Source organism: Annulohypoxylon maeteangense (assembly GCF_022496945.1).
Source record: "Annulohypoxylon maeteangense strain CBS 123835 unplaced genomic scaffold GGS22scaffold_3, whole genome shotgun sequence".
Classification (NCBI taxonomy): Eukaryota; Fungi; Ascomycota; class Sordariomycetes; order Xylariales; family Hypoxylaceae; genus Annulohypoxylon; species Annulohypoxylon maeteangense.
The window spans coordinates 2243015-2263294 of NW_025953250.1; the positions used below are offsets into that span (position 1 = coordinate 2243015).

At 48.7% G+C, this 20280-nt stretch overlaps 9 protein-coding genes across 9 annotated transcripts; 8 read left to right on the forward strand and 1 right to left on the reverse strand.

The window, feature by feature from the left end:
• Nucleotides 1-923: 923 nt before the first annotated feature.
• Nucleotides 924-2506, forward strand: GGS22DRAFT_178235 (MFS general substrate transporter; the record flags this gene model as incomplete). The annotated part of the gene is made up of 3 exons (XM_047963563.1): nt 924-984; nt 1050-1915; nt 1970-2506. The coding sequence occupies 3 exons, from the start codon at nt 924-926 to the stop codon at nt 2504-2506; spliced, it is 1464 nt and encodes a 487-aa protein (XP_047822207.1).
• A 964-nt stretch (nt 2507-3470) lies between these two features.
• On the forward strand, nt 3471-5016 carry GGS22DRAFT_155709 (uncharacterized protein). Its single transcript, XM_047960251.1, has 3 exons — nt 3471-3787; nt 3862-4511; nt 4663-5016. Exons 1-3 carry the CDS (start codon nt 3705-3707, stop codon nt 4764-4766), a joined length of 837 nt encoding a protein of 278 aa, XP_047822208.1. The 5' UTR covers nt 3471-3704; the 3' UTR covers nt 4767-5016.
• Nucleotides 5017-5107: 91 nt separating this feature from the next.
• Nucleotides 5108-5841, reverse strand: GGS22DRAFT_155710 (uncharacterized protein). The gene is made up of 2 exons (XM_047960252.1): nt 5413-5841; nt 5108-5342 (listed from the first exon to the last, which is right to left on the reverse strand). Exons 1-2 carry the CDS (start codon nt 5551-5553, stop codon nt 5265-5267), a joined length of 219 nt encoding a protein of 72 aa, XP_047822209.1. The 5' UTR covers nt 5554-5841; the 3' UTR covers nt 5108-5264.
• A 234-nt stretch (nt 5842-6075) lies between these two features.
• On the forward strand, nt 6076-8086 carry GGS22DRAFT_155711 (uncharacterized protein). Its single transcript, XM_047960253.1, has 2 exons — nt 6076-6726; nt 6784-8086. Exons 1-2 carry the CDS (start codon nt 6391-6393, stop codon nt 7750-7752), a joined length of 1305 nt encoding a protein of 434 aa, XP_047822210.1. The 5' UTR covers nt 6076-6390; the 3' UTR covers nt 7753-8086.
• Nucleotides 8087-8541: 455 nt separating this feature from the next.
• GGS22DRAFT_155712 (MFS general substrate transporter) lies at nt 8542-10648 on the forward strand. The gene is made up of 2 exons (XM_047960254.1): nt 8542-10264; nt 10330-10648. Exons 1-2 carry the CDS (start codon nt 9039-9041, stop codon nt 10523-10525), a joined length of 1422 nt encoding a protein of 473 aa, XP_047822211.1. The 5' UTR covers nt 8542-9038; the 3' UTR covers nt 10526-10648.
• A 783-nt stretch (nt 10649-11431) lies between these two features.
• GGS22DRAFT_155713 (MFS general substrate transporter) lies at nt 11432-13195 on the forward strand. Its single transcript, XM_047960255.1, has 3 exons — nt 11432-11737; nt 11813-12025; nt 12072-13195. The coding sequence occupies exons 1-3, from the start codon at nt 11591-11593 to the stop codon at nt 13188-13190; spliced, it is 1479 nt and encodes a 492-aa protein (XP_047822212.1). The 5' UTR covers nt 11432-11590; the 3' UTR covers nt 13191-13195.
• Nucleotides 13196-14150: 955 nt separating this feature from the next.
• On the forward strand, nt 14151-14957 carry GGS22DRAFT_185756 (uncharacterized protein; the record flags this gene model as incomplete). The annotated part of the gene is made up of 1 exon (XM_047964370.1): nt 14151-14957. One exon carries the CDS (start codon nt 14151-14153, stop codon nt 14955-14957), a length of 807 nt encoding a protein of 268 aa, XP_047822213.1.
• A 663-nt stretch (nt 14958-15620) lies between these two features.
• On the forward strand, nt 15621-17532 carry GGS22DRAFT_155716 (FAD dependent oxidoreductase). The gene is made up of 2 exons (XM_047960256.1): nt 15621-16117; nt 16177-17532. The coding sequence occupies exons 1-2, from the start codon at nt 15868-15870 to the stop codon at nt 17310-17312; spliced, it is 1386 nt and encodes a 461-aa protein (XP_047822214.1). The 5' UTR covers nt 15621-15867; the 3' UTR covers nt 17313-17532.
• A 1053-nt stretch (nt 17533-18585) lies between these two features.
• On the forward strand, nt 18586-20220 carry GGS22DRAFT_155717 (FAD/NAD(P)-binding domain-containing protein). The gene has a single exon (XM_047960257.1). The coding sequence runs from the start codon at nt 18764-18766 to the stop codon at nt 20078-20080; it is 1317 nt and encodes a 438-aa protein (XP_047822215.1). The 5' UTR covers nt 18586-18763; the 3' UTR covers nt 20081-20220.
• Nucleotides 20221-20280: the final 60 nt, after the last annotated feature.

Consider the following 20280-nt stretch of genomic DNA (forward strand, 5'->3'; position numbering starts at 1 on the left):
TCCCATTTCAAGTTCCGACAAGTCTAATTCGTAGTAGACACTAGGTAAGGCCTGGTTGTCTATTTGATACTTCTCTATATTTCCTTGGGATCAATATGAGTTGCGATAAGTTTCTAAATGACGATCTCATGATCATCGATCAATACGCCGGAACCGATTCGGCCAAAATCTGTAGTTTCCCGTCGATCGGCAATCTGATGGTCCACTTACAAAATCCTCTAGAACACGTCGACAGGGAATGATTTAAATAATTGACCGTGATGTCCCGGGTTAAGAAGTTACCTGGAGTTAAGAGATTCCCTAGCCCGTAGAAAATACGTTTAACCTCTAGTTCCAGTATGAGGTCAATCCGCCTACGACTAGCGGATATCCGCAGAGCTATTGCACAGACATGTTTGAAAATTGGTTAGCCTCAGGGCCCGGACATATTATATATCGTTATGTCGCGTATTCCCGCGCAGGTGGAAGTATGCAGTTGCATCCCACCCTGGCAAATGTAATCCGATACCGTGATGTCGTTCACCGACTCGCTTTTTAGAAACTCGTTCTGGAGCTACGAAACGCATGATATCGTGCTCCGTCGGCTGAGCGAGATCCACACGCCACCTGAGGAAGCTCCAACAGTTAACCAGCCAGAGCGCCAGTCGAGATTTTCTATTAGCAGCGAGGATGACCGACCGACGAGTTCGAGATCCTCTAACGCAGTCGCTTCACCGTTGTCGCAGGGTCCGCAATCGGTAACACATCTCGATAAAGCATTGCCGCCAATTCCGCAGGCTTGCCGTCCCGCGAAGAAGCAGCGGAAACACGTAAGCGTCAGGAATTCGGAGCTGAATGCTATCGACGAGATATCTTGGCCGATGCCACCCGGGATGAAACCCCCACCACCAGCGTCGGGACATCCTGTCCATGTGGTTGAGAAGATGCTGAGATTTCATGTATGCCTGTTCGTCGTGACAATCGGCTTGGCTCAATTATGCGCGCGTAGGTAAAATGATACTAATGAGCCCTGCTACATCTTCTGGGCTACCCGTTAACACGAGCTCTAGAAGCAGGCATTGGCCAGACGCTGGCAATTGTCGGTCGGATAGGGGCCAGCTTTGGTAGAAACGGCAACAGAAATATGATATGGGCCCTCACTGGTTATAGTCTGGCAATTGGCACTTTTGTCCTGATAGCAGGCAGGTTAGGCGACATATATGGACACAAGAGAGTATTCCTCGCTGGATTTATTTGGTCTTCGATGTGGTCTGGGATCTCCGGGACAGCGGTCTATTCAAACTATGCTCTTTTTATCGCGTCTCGAGTATTCCACGGCTTAGGAGCTGCTCTTTCTCTCCCTACTGGACTTGCCCTTCTAGGGATCTCGTTTCCTCCCGGAAAGGAAAAAGCTATGGCCTTCACTTTTGTCGCGACGATAGGGCCTGTGGGTATCATAGCCGGGTCGGCGAGCGCAAGTTTATTTACGCTGATTTGGTGGCCTATAGCATACTGGACGTTCGCTGGAATCTTATCCGCTATTGCCGGAGTTGGATATTTTACCGTCCCTAAATCTACCCAGAAGAACGAAATGCCCGGCAGCATAAGAGCTGTTGTGACGGACCTCGATATACCAGGCGCTATAACAGGGGTATCAGCACTCGTGTTGATAAGTTTCGCCTGGAATCAAGCTCCTCTTGTAGGTTGGAAAGAGCCATATCTCTGGGTTGCACTTATTCTCGGGACCCTGCTTGCTATATTATTCGTATTAGTTGAGAATTACTACGCCCCTAAACCACTCATCCCTTTCTACGCTCTTTCGCCCAGTGTGTCTCTTATCGTCATCGCGGGCGCCTGTGGTTGGTCATGCTTCGGAATTTGGGCTTTTTATACTTGGCAGTTCGTTGAAAACATCCGCGGCACCTCTCCGCTTCTGGTATGTGTGTCCATATTCGAAAATGAAAACCTCAGGTGACTGACTTATTTGAAGGCTGCTGCGTATATTTGTCCATGTATTATCATTGGTTGTTTGACCACACTGTCGATAGGTTTCGTTCTCCAGCGGCTGGGAACAATTCTCATCGTATTTGGCTCTCTATTGGGATTCACATTAGGATCTGCGCTTGTTGCGACTATGCCAGCAGTTCAGAGTTACTGGTCTCAGTTATTCATCTCTGTGTTGGTGGTATCCTGGGCGATGGACATAGGGTTTCCTATCACAGCGCTAGCCTTGTCAAATGCAGCTGAAAGAAAACACCAGGGGATAGCGGCGAGTTTAGTTAGTACCGTTATGAACTACGGTATATCAATAGGGCTCGGGATCGCTAGGACCGTGGAGTCTTATGCGAATACAGGTGGAAAATCCTTTGAGAATAAGTTGATCGGGTATAGAGCTGCTCTTTACACTGCACTTGGACTAGCAGGTCTGGGTGCAATTATCTGCTCTGCATTTCTTTTGAAAACGCTATGGAGAAAGAGAGGACATTTCTATAAATGTCACGAAGTCGCCGAAGTAAACCAGATATAGATATCAATCGGAGTTGGGGCTATTAGTGGACACCGTCCCTGTATATTTTGTCTTGTAGAGCGTGAAGAGTGGAGCGAAATTCGTTCTTAATGATCTTGGGCAGTATAAAGATAATAGTCACTGTGAATATTTGAATAGTGTTAGTGATGCAAGGGACTAGGTTAGAAAATACCTACCGAACCTTAGTCACGTATCCCATCATCAGGTCAGCACAGCCCACCATGCCGTGGCATCGCTGTTGGTATCAAATCTCCGTGAAACTCATTTGCCAACATGATCATGCTTTCGTCAAGACTGGCTTCTGACTTGGAAGGATATGACGAAGTTTTGCTGCTGCTGCCTAGTATAAACAATACCTAGTGTAGATTAACGATACTGGCATATTGACTGAGCGGATAGCTGAAGCATCGGAAAGAATTCTTGATGACCTGTCCCACCCAGCCCGCCTAAAATTCTGCGGTTAGTAGTGCTAAATAAAGATTTAAGCCCCTGAAGATCAGGTCGATGAGGTCTGAAGATGACTGAGTCATTTGATTGACTGTATATCATTCGACCATCCAGTTCTCAGGAACAAAACATTCTAGACCAGTGCAACCAGATCTATTCAATTCAAACTGGCAAATTATCCCAAAATATTTTCTTTTTTCTGATAAAAATCCTTTATTAGACGTTCAATAATCAATTGGAAAGAGATGACGTATTTGATGAGGGCTGTCTGAAGTACCTAATTTTGGGAGTACTTTAATTTGTATGAACATCTGTATGGCGAAGTGTGTACCGAAGACGCATGGACCACCTGAAATAGTTTAACTATTTGCATTTACCCCAGATTATGCAACAATACTGCACTACACATGTGAAAGTATCTTTGCCCCACCTTCGGCATCAAACTGTTCCAAACGAGAGGAGCTATGGCCAAATGACGTGGTATATTGCCCCTCGCTCCTTCACTAGAGGCTTGTGATGGGCAAGGGGCTGGAATCAGGTGTTGAAGAATAAGAAGCCGCGTGTTAACGAGGCCTCCAAAACCTGGCAGCTTCTCTTTTAATAAATTCATATTTTACCATTTCTAACTTCTACATATCCTAGACCTAAATCTTCTCTACATTGAAGTTATATGAACACTTGAGTATAATACATTTATTAGTTGCATTCACATCCAGCACAAGATTACCCCTCAATTACTTCTAGAATCATCATGGCTGCAAATCTTACTGTTCTAGTAAAGAACATCAACGCTGAGGCGGAAGATAAAGAGGTCAAAGACTTTTTCAGCTTCTGGTAAGTTATCTATATATCATTGTTTGCGATATTGCATGTATCTAGAACGATACTTACTAAACTTTTCTCAATAGTGGCAAGATTACTGAAATCAAGATCACGCCAGGCGAGGGCAACACCAAGGATGCTAGCGTCACATTCGAGAAAGAGACTGCCGCCAAGACCGCGCAGCTCCTGAATAACACGCAGCTCAAAGGATCGCAGATTTCGGTAATTCCCGCCGATGGCAAGTCTGACGACGGTACTCCTCACACTACCAACGCCGATCGCGACACGGACGAGATCACCCAAGAAGAGAAGCCTAGAAGCCGTATCCTAGCAGAGTACCTTGCTCACGGATACGTTGTTGGCGACGCTGCTCTCCAGCGTGCGATCGAGCTTGATCACAGGCACGGCGTCACCAACCGCTTCATGAACACTTTGATGAACCTCGACCAGAAGTACCACGCTACCGAACGAGCTAAGGCGACCGACCAGTCGTACGGCATCACCAACCGAGCCAACACCCTCTTCAGCGGTATTAGTTCATACTTCGAGAAGGCGACGAGCTCCCCCACGGGCAAGAAGCTAGTCAAGTTCTACACCGACGGCCAGCGCCAAGTCCAAGATATCCATGCTGAGGCGCGCCGTCTGGCTGATCTGAAGAAAGAGGAACATGGCGGCAGCGCATACAAAGCCTCTGGCCTGGAAAGAGTCTTCGGCAAGGAGACTGGCGGTGCTACCTGTGAGTACAATTTACCCCACCAACACATATCAAGCCCAGCAGCCTAGGCGAATGACAATCATCGTCATAATGTCTCTGAAATGCAGAGATTCGCTCATTTTGGATGAAATCAAATATCATAAGAGAATATTTTCTGACAAGTTTTCGTTAGCTTCGGTTCCCGCACCTGGCCCCCAAGCCGGCACAGCGCAATCTGCCCCACTAGCCCCTACTGAGGCTATTCCCGCTAAAGCACCCGGAACTGAGAAATCATAGGGAATGAAAGGAATAATAGTGCTGTTACGACTTCATGACTCGGGAGTGGATTCTGTGTAGCTTTATATTATTAAGCTAATGCAATGCGATTGTGTCTCTGATAATAATTGCAGCTTTTTGAAATGAAATATTCGTGATGAATCTCCCCGCTGCGAGGGCTGATTGTCAACTAATTTTTAGGCGTCTATGCCGTACCTATGTTTAGTGAAGTGGCAAGCCTTAAAATGGCGCTAAGTATGTCCACGTCGGCAATGTTACGGATTATAGTACACAATAGAACTATTGCAATTATTTGGAATATATATGAAGTGCAGATAATCACTCATAAATAGAGAGGTATTTGGTGATAATTATTTAAATTGAATTCATCCGTCTAATCATCAGCTATCTAGCTGTACACATGCCTGAGTGTATCATACTTAACCCTGTACCCCCTTAGGAAATGACATATTACTTTTCTAGTACCCTTCTAACTACCCAGACAGAAATTCTAACTGTTTACGACGGTTTCGCAGATTTGGCGAATTTCTCTTCTACCGCATCCTCGAGGGGTCCTCTAGGATTCGAGGTCAAGTTCTATAATTCAACTTGTGTTAGCTACACCGTTATAGCATAAATTGTTAAGGGTTTATGATTTGTGGCTGACCTTGAGTTGATCCTGGAGAGATTCCTTCTTATTGGGTGCTTCGTCAGTGCCTTGACCGGAGCCGGGTGTGTCCTTGAGTTGAGGGCCGGTCTGACGCTCAGGGGGAGGTGACTGACGGCCTTCGTTTGATGCAGACGACATTTTGATCAATTGGTATAGTTATGACAAGACTTTAGGAATTTGGTAGGTATTTTGGTGGCAATAGTTTGTAGTTTTGGTTGTTGTAGGATGAGGTCTAAAGTTGAAAGACAGCTAACCCCTACCTAGTGTCTTAGTCGACTTAAATACAGTTCTCGGAACTTTTTGGATATGCAAGAGATCGGTAATAGTTCATAGGCAAGCGGCACCACGAACATTGAAACGTAGCTTGACATCAGATCAATAATCTATGCCGTCATCTTCACATATTCAGATGTTTGATAGAGAAGCTATCCTACGTCATTGTGTTCTCTTATCGATAATAGATTGAAGTACGAAGTATATCCCGGAGCTTTTAGACCGGAAAGAGTTTAGGTTACAAGATGCGAAGTATCAATGTATCTGTTGTGCAGTGCCTGAGTGTCTGATAAGAAATGTCTATCGATAAGGCTGATCAGACCCCGCATGCGCATGAAGCATGAGGCGCGGAGCTCTAAATTTAAGCACTGACCGAAATGGTGGCAGAGTGTGGACCCATACAACTTTCCGACTTGGCGGGACGCAAAGGCGACCACTCAACGCGACCACGTTCAGAATCTACCGTTTGCCTAAACAAATAACAACACCCTTTGATATTTATTCTCTGTTGTTGCTCGGAAGGAAAAGCAATGTAATCTCACTACCGAACGTAACTACTTGTTCGGCTCTGATGTTCCCATTGTAGCTCACTTTCAATCAGCCTTTCTTGGTTGATGAGCAACAAGCAAACACCCAACGAGTCTTAAGGTCGTCAAACCCACTCGAATATTGAAGCTTGCTCGGGTGATCTTTTCAATAAACATGCCTGACCTCAATTCCGTCCCACCCTCTCCCCATATCCTCGCCGCTTCTCGTCAAGCTTCCAACCAGAATGGCCAGTCCCAAGCCTCGCCCCATCAAGCGCCAATCTCGCCCTCTCTGAATATCCTACCTTCAAATCAGCACGCTGTCAACCGAACATCTTTGACTTCTCTCCCATCACCACCACTGCTATCCGGAGTTTCTACAATGCCTCCGCACCCTGCCCCAGGACAAGACAACACCGGCGTCGGCGCTGGACCGGGTCCCTTAAGACATCCACGTCCCTTGACAGCTGCTGAGTTACACTCGCAGCTAGAGCAGGAGCAAGAGCTATTGGTATGATATCATGGAAGTGTTTATGGATAGGAGTGATGGTGCTAATTGCTAGTCTAGGTAAACCGCTTAACGCGTGACTTGACTATGCTTCGAGCGGCACAGAACTCATCAGTGGCTTCGAATACTTCATCAACGAGCGCATCGACCTCTGCTGATCAGACCCACCCATCGTCCTTCACCGACACACATCTTCTATCCGGTCCTGGATTCCCCCTTCCAACAACTAGCGCTGACCGTAGACACCACCGAACAGGCTCGAGCGCTAGCACACGTAGTCTAAATCAGTCTATTGTCGCTTCGCAAGGTTCTACGCCTGCCCCTATACCGATTCCTCACCCTGGAAACGCTGCGTCCGTTCTAGAAGCGGCAAGAAACCCTCGAGGCGCTCCAGGCATGAGTCGACAGAACAGCACCGCTTCTCAGAGAAGCGGAAGTCGAACTCACTCACCGCATCCATACCACATTAGCACCAGTCTCGGTTCCTCTTACACGCAACCACACGGCTTTCCTTATGATTATGGATCGAGTTACTTCCCTCGCGGCTCGGCATCTTCTAGTACCAGCATCGCGGCTACTCCTGGATCGGAGCTCTCTCCGGGCCTCTTACCGGCGACACTGCGGTACGAAGAGACGGCTCACTACCGACAAGAGTTAGACATCGCCAAGCGCGAGAATGAATCACTGAAGCGACGTATCAAGGATTTGGAACGAGCTCTACGTGACCGCCGACAGAGCGATGCTAGTCGCACTAGCGCTGGAAGAGACCGGAGCGGGAGTACTAGCACCGCGGCAAGCGCTAACGTCAGCGTCAGCGGCGTTGCCAGAGTTGGAGGTGTCATCGGAGGCGGCACAACTATAGCCGGGGATCGCAGAAGCGAACGGAGAGCAATCGAGCGGGGTGTAAGCAACTTAAGCATCTCCGGAAGTGTTAACGCTGGCGTTCCCGACGAGGAACTGAAAGTGGGCGAGAGTGCTGCGAGCGCTGGCCTACCACCTGCCGGCGACCAGACACAGGAGGCGAAATAGGATGGGTTGAACACCGAGTCTTAGCCGGGCATGCGAGCACTCTTACGGGGACGTGTCGAGATGCACAAATATTGATGTCCTATGTTAATAGATATCATCGATTGACGGATGAGTAAATGATTGCACGAGGCGCAGTACCTCATTCTATTAGACCGGCTAAGAGTCTTTCCCTCTAGCTCTAGTCAGGGACGGTTCGCGAAGACTTGTTCATTCTTGCTAGCTAGCTACTTAAGTACTTAGCTACCTTTCTATCGACGTGCGGTAGATTGCACTGATTAATAGATATCGTATGTCAGGAGTTAGGAGAGGCTCAATGTCTCATTTGCTACGAATCTTATTGTTTTTACTTGATATTACCTGGCCATCGCTTGGATATGAAGGGCGGTGTCTTCTAAGAGACTCATCTTAAACTATTTTAGGTAATGTTCTGGATATATTCTCCGTTGAACCATTGCGACTTTTCGAGATCTAGAGTTTCAGGACTTACCAAATTCGACCTGATACTTAGCTCTTAGGTAACATATCGGCCAATACCCCGGATCCAGCAGTTGCAGCTACCCTCGTCGTCGTTGGCTGGGGCTCTTTCCCCTTCAATAACTTCGCTGCAATGGCGCCATTTCACTAAGAGTTTCGTTTACTCATTACACCGAAACTATGCCGCATACAGGGCAATCCTTGTAGTATCATTCCCGACCAGCAGGCTAGACGCGGCTCTTAAACTCTATCATTACAGTGATCCCAGGATTGCATTGTGCAATATTTGCTTATCAACAGGTCTCAATCAACTAAGTTCTTTCTCTTTTGCCACTATCTAGTTCATTATCTTCGACTTCAATTTCATATCTAAAATGCCTACCCAAAAGTCTCAGAGACTCTAATTCAATTCAATCACTCCGATTAAATGACTCGAATAATGAGCAGCTAATATGAAAATTACTGTTAGTGAATCCTCGGCTCATCCCGATGGCGTAGGCTAGTCAGTATACCGGCGTCTACCAGCTTGTCACGCTACTAGTGAGAAAAGCCTGCATCCAGGCGATCACGCAATTGGGTCCACACGAAAATTTCGACCTCTGTCTGTTCGATGTCGCGACAACCATGCGTGTATATAATGCGTGCTCATAGGCCCATAAGGCGTGGCGCTCTGCCACATCGGAAGAAAACCTCGCGTTTCTTTTGTGTCTGTTGCGTTCGTAGCGACTTTACTCACACCTAGATATACACACTAGGTAGTGTTTGGTGGTATTACAGAGTAGCGACGTGAATATCGTCAAAAATTCGAGAAAATGGCGAGTTCAACTTCGGATCACACCGAAACCCCCGAGGAGGTCGCTGTCCCCGCGACCTCCACGCCGCTCAAACACTCGATCTTCCGATCCGTCCCCTTCCAGATCGCCGTCGCATGCGGCGTCTCCTTCACCGCGCCAGGAATGTGGGATGCGCTAGGCGGTCTCGGAGCCGGTGGCGCTGCTGAACCCTACGCCGTATCAGCAGCCAACGCTCTCGTCTACGGTCTCTTCTCCATCGTATGCGTGGCCGCCGGCGCAATCAACAACCGCATCGGCCTCCGCTACGGTCTCGCCCTCGGCGCGATCGGGTACCCGCTCTACGGCGCAGGACTATACACCAACAACGTCAACGCGACTACCTGGTTCATGCTGTTCGGCAGCGCTCTGTGCGGTATCTCCGCTGGTTTCTTCTGGGCTGCCGAGGCTGCTATCATTATCGGATACCCGAGCCCCAGCGATCGCGCGTTCTACCTCGCCGTCTGGCAAACTGCGAAGGCGGCCGGTCCTATCGTCGGAGGCGCTATCAACCTCGGCCTTAACGCGAATCGCTCGAGCGCTGGTTCAGTGGGCTCCGCTACGTACATTGTGTTCATCGTGATCATGTGCCTTGGCCTACCAATTGCTCTCTGCCTCAGCCCCGCGAGCAAAGTGTGGCGACGCGACGGCACCCTCGTCGTCGTGCGCAAGGAGCCGACGTGGGGCGCTGAGTTCCGCGCCGTGGGCTCGCTGCTGAAGTCCCGGCGCGTGCTGCTGCTGCTTCCGGCGTTCTTCATTAGTTATTTCTACAACGGCTTCGTCAGCACGTGGTTGACGAAGTACTTCACCGTTCGCTCGCGCGCCTTTTCGTCCTTCTTCACCAACTTCGCGGGAATCTTCAGCTCGTTCTTGGTCGCTGCGCTGCTTGATCGGCAGAGCATATATATCCGAACGCGGGGCCGCATTGCGTTTTCTGCGATCGTTACGATTCTCATCGGGACCTGGATCTGGGCTTCGGTTCTGCAGAAGCGGTTCTACGACGCCCCTGAAGCTCCTGTCTTTGATTGGTTTAAGGGCGGGTTTGGCTCCGCGTATGCGCTTGTGTTCTTTTGGACGTTCGCGGGACAGGCGTTCCAGCAGTTCCTTTATTGGCTTGTGGGACAGTACGCGACGGATCTGTCGTCGCTGTCTCATCATACTGGTATCTTGAGAGGGGTTGAGGCTTTGGGACAGACGGTTGCTTGGGCGTAAGTTACCTACTCTTCCATGTTTTCCCGATTCTGGGTGGGGGGTTGTGCTAACATGATTTTAGAATGCAAACTGAAGGTAGCGCCAACCACTTCGTCAGTATCGGGCTTAACTTCGGCATCACCGTCCTCTGCATTCCGTTCACCTGGATCGTGCTCTCGGAACTCGACCATAGCCATGAAGTTAAGGTGACGGAGGCTCAGGTCTCGACAGAGAGTGCGCTTAATAAGCAGGATGATGTTGATGCTGTTGCTGTTTGATGCTTGGTCGTTTGTGTGAATGTTTATTGCGTTTGCTAAGGCATTGGGATATATATCGTGATAATAGACGGGATTGGGATGGGAGCTTTGGATGATACCCTAGGGACTTAATAGACTATGGCGATATATTTTCAAGATTGTCTACCGACTTATATTTACATTAAGTGCACCTAGAAAAACCTCGATTGGATTATGGATGAAGTATCAGCTCGATTTTGAATATCTTTCTACTGGAGGTTCTAAAAGCACGTAGGCGTAGGACAGCGCCCCCCTCCCCCCCAAAAAAATCATTAGCGCAGTAGGGTGAGATTTGGAGGTGACGTTTAGGTAGGGCTTTGACAAGATCGGTAGGTACATACTAGGTACCTATTGCTATTGCACATCTTCGCTTCGGGTCAGCATACCTATTAGTTACAGCAAATTGAGAATATTCTTGGGATTATTTATCTCTTATTTTGTATTTCGGGAGGCGTTCTGATTATTGCCTAGGTGCTCTTGTATTTTTATTTCATTTTTACTTCGGGCTGATCTCAATATGCCGAAGACGCGAAATACCCTGTGGAACGGGTAGCGGCAAAAGCCTTAGCTACAATTACCCGCTGTAGTCTGGGGCATGGTGAGAGGACGTCCACTGAAGACTGCTGTAAGACATGCTGTAAGCCGACGCTAATATCCATTGCAGGATGACCTTAACATCAATTACATGGACTTCGATGTTATCTATTAAACTAAGTTGAACTCAAAAGTTCTCAGTGTTTATTCATCAATTAAAAGACAAAGACTCTTTCGAACGCGGCATCATAGACCAGGGCTATTCGTTCGCGATGCAACATGATTTCAATCCCCTGTCGTTCGGAGTTAGGGGCGGAAACCAGCGGAGATCAACGCTGCTTTCCAGTCAGCATGCATCAGTATCATGCTCTTTTTCGGCGTGACTCCCAATTGACTTATGCATTTCTCATATGCATATGTTACGCAGTCTTCCTCGATCGTATTTATCAGATAGATTGATCATATCCTATATCTCAGGCGTTCAACTACTTGCAACGAGCGGACCATCGAAGTATGATGAGCCGCCAAAACTCCCCGAAATGTCTCAGCCAAGGGTTTATGGGTGCACTGGAGCGACTCACTTGGACGCCCTCATGGGTTCAATGGGACCCGGAAGCGAACCATGATCTTAGCTGGACGATGAACATTTTATTTGGACTGGTATGACATATATGTATAGGATATCATATCGGATACTCTGACAACTCTGTGCGACTTACCGCTAATTCTGACCAGTCTGCCTCTTTTAGCGTTGCGAACCTGTACTATAGCCATCCCATCTTGAATATCCTTGCGGATGACTTCAATGTATCGGATCAGCGTTCCTCTTTAGTACCGACACTTACACAGGCCGGATATGCTGTCGGGCTTCTACTTATCGTTCCGGTCGGAGATATTGTTCGACGACGGCCTATGATCCTCAGTCTAATCTTTATGACAGCCCTAATAGTATGCTAAGACCTTTTACTGAAGAGACTCCGTTAACCCCTCATAGTGGCTTGGATGCACTCTAACCCAGTCTTTTTCCGCTTTCCTGGGGCTCTCGTTTTTGGTCGGTCTCTTGACCGTAACTCCTCAGCTCATGTTTCCGCTCGCCGTTCAGTATGCGCCGAAGCGACATAGAGCCACCATGATTTCTATCGTCATGTCCGGCCTTGTTTTTGGTGTCCTCGTCGCTCGTCTTCTTAGCGGCATCGTTACCCAATACACGTCTTGGAGAAACGTCTATTGGGTTTCTTTCGGCCTGCAGATTCTTGTTTGGATCTTCCTCTTCTTCGTAATGCCTGATTATCCCATATTGAGCCCTGGGACATCATACCCAAGAATTCTCCTGAAGATCGTTACACTACCTTTTCTCAACCCCGAACTCACCCAGAACTCGCTCATCGCTTTCCTGACGATGGGCATGTTCACTTCTTTCTGGACAACTTTGACGTTTCAGCTTGCCGACGTCTTCCATCTATCTACCTTAGCCATTGGCCTCTTCGCACTTATAGGAATCTCGCCGGTGTTTCTAAACCCCATCATATCCCGTTTTCTAATAGCACCTCTGCACCCACATGGCTCACTGATTATCGCGCATCTGGTAACTATTGCTGCGATTTGCATAGGCACATTCGTCGGGACCTTCTCCTTAGCCGGTCCTGTCATCTGGGCGTTCTTTGGAGATCTTGGGATGAACACGATCATTGTCGCGAACCGTGTTGCTATCGCACATGTCGACACCAAAGCGCAGAATGCGGTCAATTCCGTCTATATGGTCCATACCTTCTGTGGACAACTCTTTGGCACAGCTGTTGGCAATGCCTTGTATGCGAAAGGAGGCTGGACGTACTCTGGAGCCTTCAATATCGCCCAGATAATAGCGGGATTGCTGGTTCTTCTGATGAGAGGGCCACATGAAAAAGGTTGGCTGGGTTGGCGAGGTGGGTGGAATATGAGGAAACCTAAGACGGAGGAACTACCCCGATCTTCTAACGCGCAAGCCGATGTCGAGGCAAGTGCTGAAGAAACGGCAACGGATGCGACAACCGAAATGCCAACCGAGGACGAAGCTTCCAGGGAGAAGGTTGAGGATCGCGATGGAAAAAGGGGTAGAGTGGAGAATATTTAGTAGAGAATTAATACTTTCAATAGAAATAGATGTTATTCATCAATTATTGACCTACCTCCTATGAATTATTGGTTTCGGTTGCCATGGTGATTCTCCTGGCGTCGTTCCTTACTAGTGGTGTTAAACTTCACACCTTAGTTGGAAGTATCTTCACAACTTAGCCTTTCTTTAACGGGAAATCGCTAATTAAAATACAATCCATTTGACAGATCTCTACTAGATGCAATAAGGTTGAACATTTTGAAAGGTCTTATGTATTGCAGCTTAAATTTTATGTGTATAAATACATGAAATGCGACGAAATACTATGAAAATTACCCCTTAAAGGTGAACTACGTAACAAAACTACAACTGCAACCATTTTAAATCAGCAATATTAAATACGCGATACTGAACGTGAACTCATTGGGTCCGATGAGTACCTATGTCCTTGCGTATTTTTAAAAGTTATTTTAGATTTTCAATCATGTATCGTTAGATTTAGGCGTCTGCCCCTAGACTTTCGAACCTCATCGTCTTTTAAACTTATATAAGCCACATAGATAAATTTATACAATATGCGTGCCACTAGAAACTATCACCATGTAGGCTGTATTACTTACGATGTTGTCATGTTTATATTCGATCTTGGAATTGGAGAAACCTCTCTACCTAGAAAATATCTTTTCCTGAGCCGCCCTACATACGTTCTCCTAACCTATACCTAACCATCTACCTACCTACCTACGTAGCGGTTAACAAGTTCTGTTAGTCACTCCTTAAGCATAGGTACCAAACCAACTTGCTTCATTTTATCAAATAAGCCTCACACTCGTCTCTCACTTGAGTCGCGCCATTTATTCTCGAACACCGGCCTTCGTAGCTTAAAAATATCAAGGTAGGTATGCAAGATGAAAATATTCATCATCTATATTTACTACATCGGATAAGCTAATTACAAACTTGCAGCTGAAATTCAAGATGTCGTTCCCACCCGGTTCGAAATACTTCGAAGTCGTCTTGTGGCCTGACGAGTCAGACTCGACAACCCCAGAAACTACGTCGCCTCCAATCCATCCCCCCATGCTGCAACCAGACGACATGACAGTCCCACGCAATTCCAACAAAGTAATCATTGAAGGAAATGCCAAGCTTAGGTCGTCAGCAACTCGTAATCGACTTCCTAAACCACTGCCCGCTGACATACCTCACGAGCATGGCAAGCCCCATGACGACTCTACGTCACGCCGTCAACCCATCCCCAAACCCACAAAGCCAATCTCGACGAAGTCTTCAAAGGAGAAGATGAAAGGACAGGCATTATTCGAAGATGGCGTAGGACAGAAGGCACACGTCCCTTGCGCCCACTGCATCAAGAACCCCGATGGATGCCGAGTTGCAACAAGCGACCACGTCAAAAGCTACAACACACTCAAATGCGCAAAATGCATCTCGCAAAAGCTAAAATGCAGCTTCAACATCGACAATCCGGGCATCGATTACCCATCTGATGTGCTCGCGGAGATTCGCGGGAAAGAGAAGAATAAATTGGCGGGTAGGGAGAAAGCTCTGGGGACCCACTGCAAGAAGCAAGAGTCGAGTCTTGGGAAACACCCCAGAAGCGAGACGCCTCCAGCACCCCCGACACCCCCTCGTCGTACCGAAACACTAGAAGACCTCGTCGCCGCTTCGACTTGGAAGGAACCACCCGCGAAAGGGAGAATTGGTCCCCCACCGCCTAGAAACTGGCAGGCCACGCTAGCGAAGAAGAGAAGACGAGTCTTCTGAAGGAATTAGACTTCGAAGTTAAAATGCGCCACGAAAAGCGAGGTTGTTTCTTATGTCATGCTTATAAAATATCTATGGTACCCAAGTTGCGAGCTTGGACTCCCACCTGAACGTTAGCGATGGTATCATTTCGGGGGACTGCAAACGATGGAAGAAACGTCAACTTGAAGCGAGTCTACTTATATGGAGGGAGTTATGAGAACACCATCAAATCTTTCTTTATACGAACGTTTCGGTCGGTTGAATAAGGATAAATAAGCGCATACTACCTGCTTATATGGATAGGTTATGAAAACATGGAAAATAGGCAGACTGGAAAGAAAAAACCCCCAACGGGAGGGATTGGGGAATGGAATCAAAGACCCAGTACCTAGCTCTTTCACGACAATTACTTACCCCTAGAGGTAGGGATGAGCGCGCCTAGGTACCGAAGTTGGTTTCTGAATATAAGAGTCCAGATACCTACCTACCTATATTTTGAGTCGTTGAATTGAAAGTGAGCTATGTAATATCAACCTCTAACCCCTATTTCTTCCCTAAGTCGCAGCCCCTATTCCACTAGCCACCACAGCCACAGATCTGTGCCCAGTCCCCCAAACGTCAATTCGTACTGTGAAATCGTTCGACCTCCGACTTGAGCTTCTCTTATCTACAACTACTCCGATCACGCTCAAACATGAGTGATTATATCTCGATATGAAGTAAAACTTCATGGTTTAGTCTCGCTAAGGAAAGAGAATAGAGATACCAACCTTTTCTTGTAGAAGATTGCGTTTTAAAACAGCCACGACTTACTGTGTGCAACCGATCGCTGTTCCACAGAGACGTCACGACATGGATCTCGTGCCCTCTTATCTATTTGCGCCTTTCTCTCCAATACAGTAAATTAAGTCATCTATCAGCTCAAAATATGGATCAACGCGCCGCGATCCCAGTCACTTTGCCTCGGGACAATCCCACTCAGAGCTATTGGCAACTCGAGCCCGATGAGATCGCTGACTTGCGCTCGACTAGCTCATTGCCCGATAAGGCTGACACTGTCATTATCGGGAGTGGAATCACCGGGGCTGCTGTAGCTTTCAATCTGCTCAGCAACGGCGCTCGCGATGTCGTCATGCTGGAGGCCCGACAAGCGTGCTCAGGCGCCACCGGACGAAATGGTATACCCCTCCTTACCCGAGACCTCAGACCTGATTGCGACTTACTGTGTACATCATAGGCGGACACACCAAAGCGGCATCCTACCGCTCCTTCCTAGGCCACCAGAAAGACCACGGCACAGCCATGGCAGCGAAGATCGCCCGCATGGAACTAGCCAACATCCGCGCGGTCCACGCATTCGCCCGAGACCACGGGATCAAATGCGACAGCACCCCGTGCGACACCGTAGACGTCGTCTACGAAGCGGCGCAATGGGAGCTCGATCAGAAAGCTGTTAAGGCCATGCAGGATGCGATGCCGGACGATGATGCGGCGAAGTACACCCTGCACAGCCGCGAAGACGTGTGGGAGAAATTCTTCTGCGGTCGCGGGGGAGATGAGAGTGTTTGTGGTGGGGTTTCGTATGAGGCGGGGAGCTTGAGCGCGTATCAGTTCGGTGTTGGTGTGTTGAAGCTGTGTTTAGCGAAGGGCCTTAATTTGCACACGAACACTCCCGCGCTTAATCTGGAGAAGCTTGAGGGTGGCGGCTGGAAGGTTGAAACGCCCCGGGGAGTGATCACCGCGGGAAAGGTGGTTCTGGCTACGAACGGGTACACGGCTAGCGTCTGGAAGAGGTTCCAGGGCGTCATTGTTCCGCTCCGGGGACATGTGACGGCGCAGCGGCCCGGACTGGATATGCCGAAGGAGGGGCTACCGGGGACTTACAGCTTTATCTACGAAGGCGGTTATGATTACATGATTCCACGACCGAAGGGGTCGAAGTTTGAAGGAGATATCGTGATTGGTGGGGCTTTGGCTAAGGCTCCTGCGGATGGGCTTGAGGAGTATGGGACGACGGATGACACTGCGTTTAATGAGGTTATCATGAAGTCGCTTGATGAGTGCTTACGCAAGTATTTCGGCGATAACTGGGGCGCTGATAATTCGGAGGGGAGAATTCGTAAGTCATGGACCGGTATTATGGGGTTCAGCCCCGATGGCTTTCCTTTCGTTGGTGAAATGCCGGGGGAGAAGGACCTCTGGGTTTCGACTAGTTTTCAGGGGCATGGAATGGTCTTGTGTTGGATGTGTGCCCGCGCGCTCGTGACAATGATGGGAGACGGCGATGAGAAAGAGCTTGATGCTTGGTTTCCCGAAATATTTAAGATTAACGAGCAGAGATTGCGATTGACTTTCCGAGGGCGTTTGTCCTGATCATAGAATGAGCCGGATTAGGATTATTAGTTCAAGAGGGCTTCGCCCTCTATAATTCGCGAGAGGTTGGGCGATATGATAGTCACTAGTTTAACCCCATACTTCAGACCTCCATCCCTAATCTCCGGACAGAACACGTAATTGGAATCTAGATCTAATGTGCGGTTTTCGGACGTATACGTAGGTAGGTAGGTAGGTAGTCTTAAATAATAGTATGGAGATCGTAGTGCATCCAGTTACATGTACTTAGAGCAACGCTACCGCACTCTCATCGCGCTACTCGGCCTCCATTCGCGGTACCTCCGTCCGGGACCGAGGCCGAGATTTTCGGCAGCGAATCACCTTTGGCATCGGCCGGTCGGATGATCACTAATTGATGCTATGAATTGAACCGAATCGGACATAGCTTAATCATACCTTATAGGGCTGAGCTAGCAGTAAAAGGATAATGTTACATCCGGGATAGCTCCGCGATTTGAATAGACCCTTTATTACCCCTGAAAATTATCGTGCCTATTACAGTAGGTAGGAGGTATGCTCCGTTAATGGCACCTGGAACCTAGATTCTAGATAGGTCCTACATTAACTTGACGACTGGTGATGACTCATAATTTATCGTATAGAATATGTTTTAAACTGAAATAGGAAGCATGTTGAGGGATTTAATAACTTGGTAGCGTTGACATATTGTACTCGTTTAAATAGAATTATGTTTTCATCGTATTGTAAATGACCCAAAGTCCGCCGCCTAAACCCGCGTCCTATGCATAAATGCCGAACTCAAGAACCGAAATAGGCTAGACAGGTCCTCTCCTTGTCTATTAGCTAAAATCTTATCAGATCGACTTAGGTCTACCCCGTTGATGTAGAGCGGTAGTCGGATTACCTATGACGGAGAATCGGACTCGGGGGAGTCAGCGAAATTTCCGCAGATATGTACGTCTCGAATGATCTCGAGCCGCTTTCCGCTTGGAGAACATCTCCCATAGCTTTCGTGCATGCAAGGATACGCTGAACCGGGTTTCTTCAGCAATCCGAGCTCGGGTGAAGGAGTGAATGACTCAACCTTGGAACAAGATGCTGGCCAGGTTCTGGAAGCTTGAACCGTGCGTCACTAGGCACCTGTATTTAGCAGTTCTGCTCGGAGGATTAACTCACTAAAAGCCCTGACGAATGTAAAGATGGGCTAGCATCAAAGCTGAATTGATGGTGGAGTTGCAGCGAGCTGTACGTTTCGTATAGACTGCAGACGATCAATTTTCTTTATTATATAGCTTCTGCTGCTTCCCGTTTGGAAACATTTTCACCATGAATTCTCGATATCATTCGAATTCTTGTTACCTACTTCCTATCTCGATCTCGATCCTCTCATAGCCCTACTAGAACAAGCATTCTAGGTGTTGGCCAATAACGTCACTGATCCCTACCTATATAGAACCTGTGCCACTAAGATGCCGCTCAAGGTCCTAATCGTTGGTGCCGGCATTTGCGGCCCCGCCATGGCTCTTATGCTACGGCGGTCCGACCCGGAAAATAGCGTGACGATAGTAGAACGCTACCCCGGGATCCGGCACAACGGACTTCAAATCGATCTCCGAGCCTGGGGCGTACCCATCATGAAGCGTCTAGGCCTCATGGACGTCGTGCGAGAGAAAGTCGTGCACGAAGCCGGCTTTACCTTCGTCGACGCTAAAGGCGGCAGACACGGCGTCTTCGGCACCAGCGGCACTAACACCGGCGCGCAATCCTTCACCAGCGAATTCGAAATCATGCGCGGCGACCTCGCCCAACTCCTCTACGAAGCCAGCCTCAAAGACCCCAAAACCGGCATCCCAGACGCCCAACCCACCGCGGAGCAAATCGACGCCGCAGCGGAGGACAAGCCCGGGGTGCGGTACCGTTTCGGGATCACGCCGAAGACCCTAGCGCAAGACGACGACGGCGTAGACGTGACATTCTCCGACGGCACGGAAAGACGGTACGACCTCGTCATCGGCGCAGACGGGCAATGGTCGCGAACACGCCGGATGCTCTTCGGCGAGGAAGCCGGGCTCGCGATGCTGAAGCCGCTGAACCTGTACATCGCGTACTACACGATCCCAACGATCCCCTCCGACGGCCAGTACGCGCAGTTCTACATGCCAGGCGGGGGGCGCGGGATCGCGATCCGGGCGGCGGATCGGCCGGAGACGCAGGTATATCTGATGGTGCGGACGGACTCAGAGGAAGTGCGGCGCGGGATAGAGAGACAGAGCGTGGAGACGCAGATCGACACGTTTGCGAAGATCTTCCAGGGCGTGGAGTGGCAGGGCGAGAGGTTCATCGAGGGGATGCGCAAAGCGACGGATTTCTACGCGGACGCGATCGGGCAGGTGAAGGCGCCGCACGTGGCGAAGGGACGGGTCGCGCTGCTGGGCGATGCGGCGTACTGCGCGGCTCCGATTACGGGGATGGGGACCACGGTTTCGCTGCTCGGGGCTTGGACGCTGGCGGGGGAGTTGGCGAGACATAAGGGGGATGTGAAGATTGCGCTGGAGGCGTACGATGTTAATGTGCGCCCGTATATCGACGAGGCGCAGAAGCTGGCCCCGGGGGTTCCGTGGCTTATGACGCTGGATACGCAGTGGGGAGTGAAGGTGCTGCATTTTGTTATGTCGATGATTGCGTTTTTTAAGATTGATAAGTTGATCTTTGCGCTTATGCCGGAGGATAAGGCTGGTATGGCTATGCCGGAGTATCCTGAGTTGAAGATTGATGGTACATCGTGAAGTTGATGGGGTGAGTGGGTATCAAAGAAGGGAAGGGAGGCAAGAATGACTTCAACCTACTTAGTACTTAGCCGGCATAAATTATTTGGGGTTGATACGGTGTTGGGCGCTACTTGAGCATACGATCTATTTGTGTACAGCTAGATATATCCAACTCTACTATTTAATTTATATTGCATTTATTTCAAAAAATAGCATTC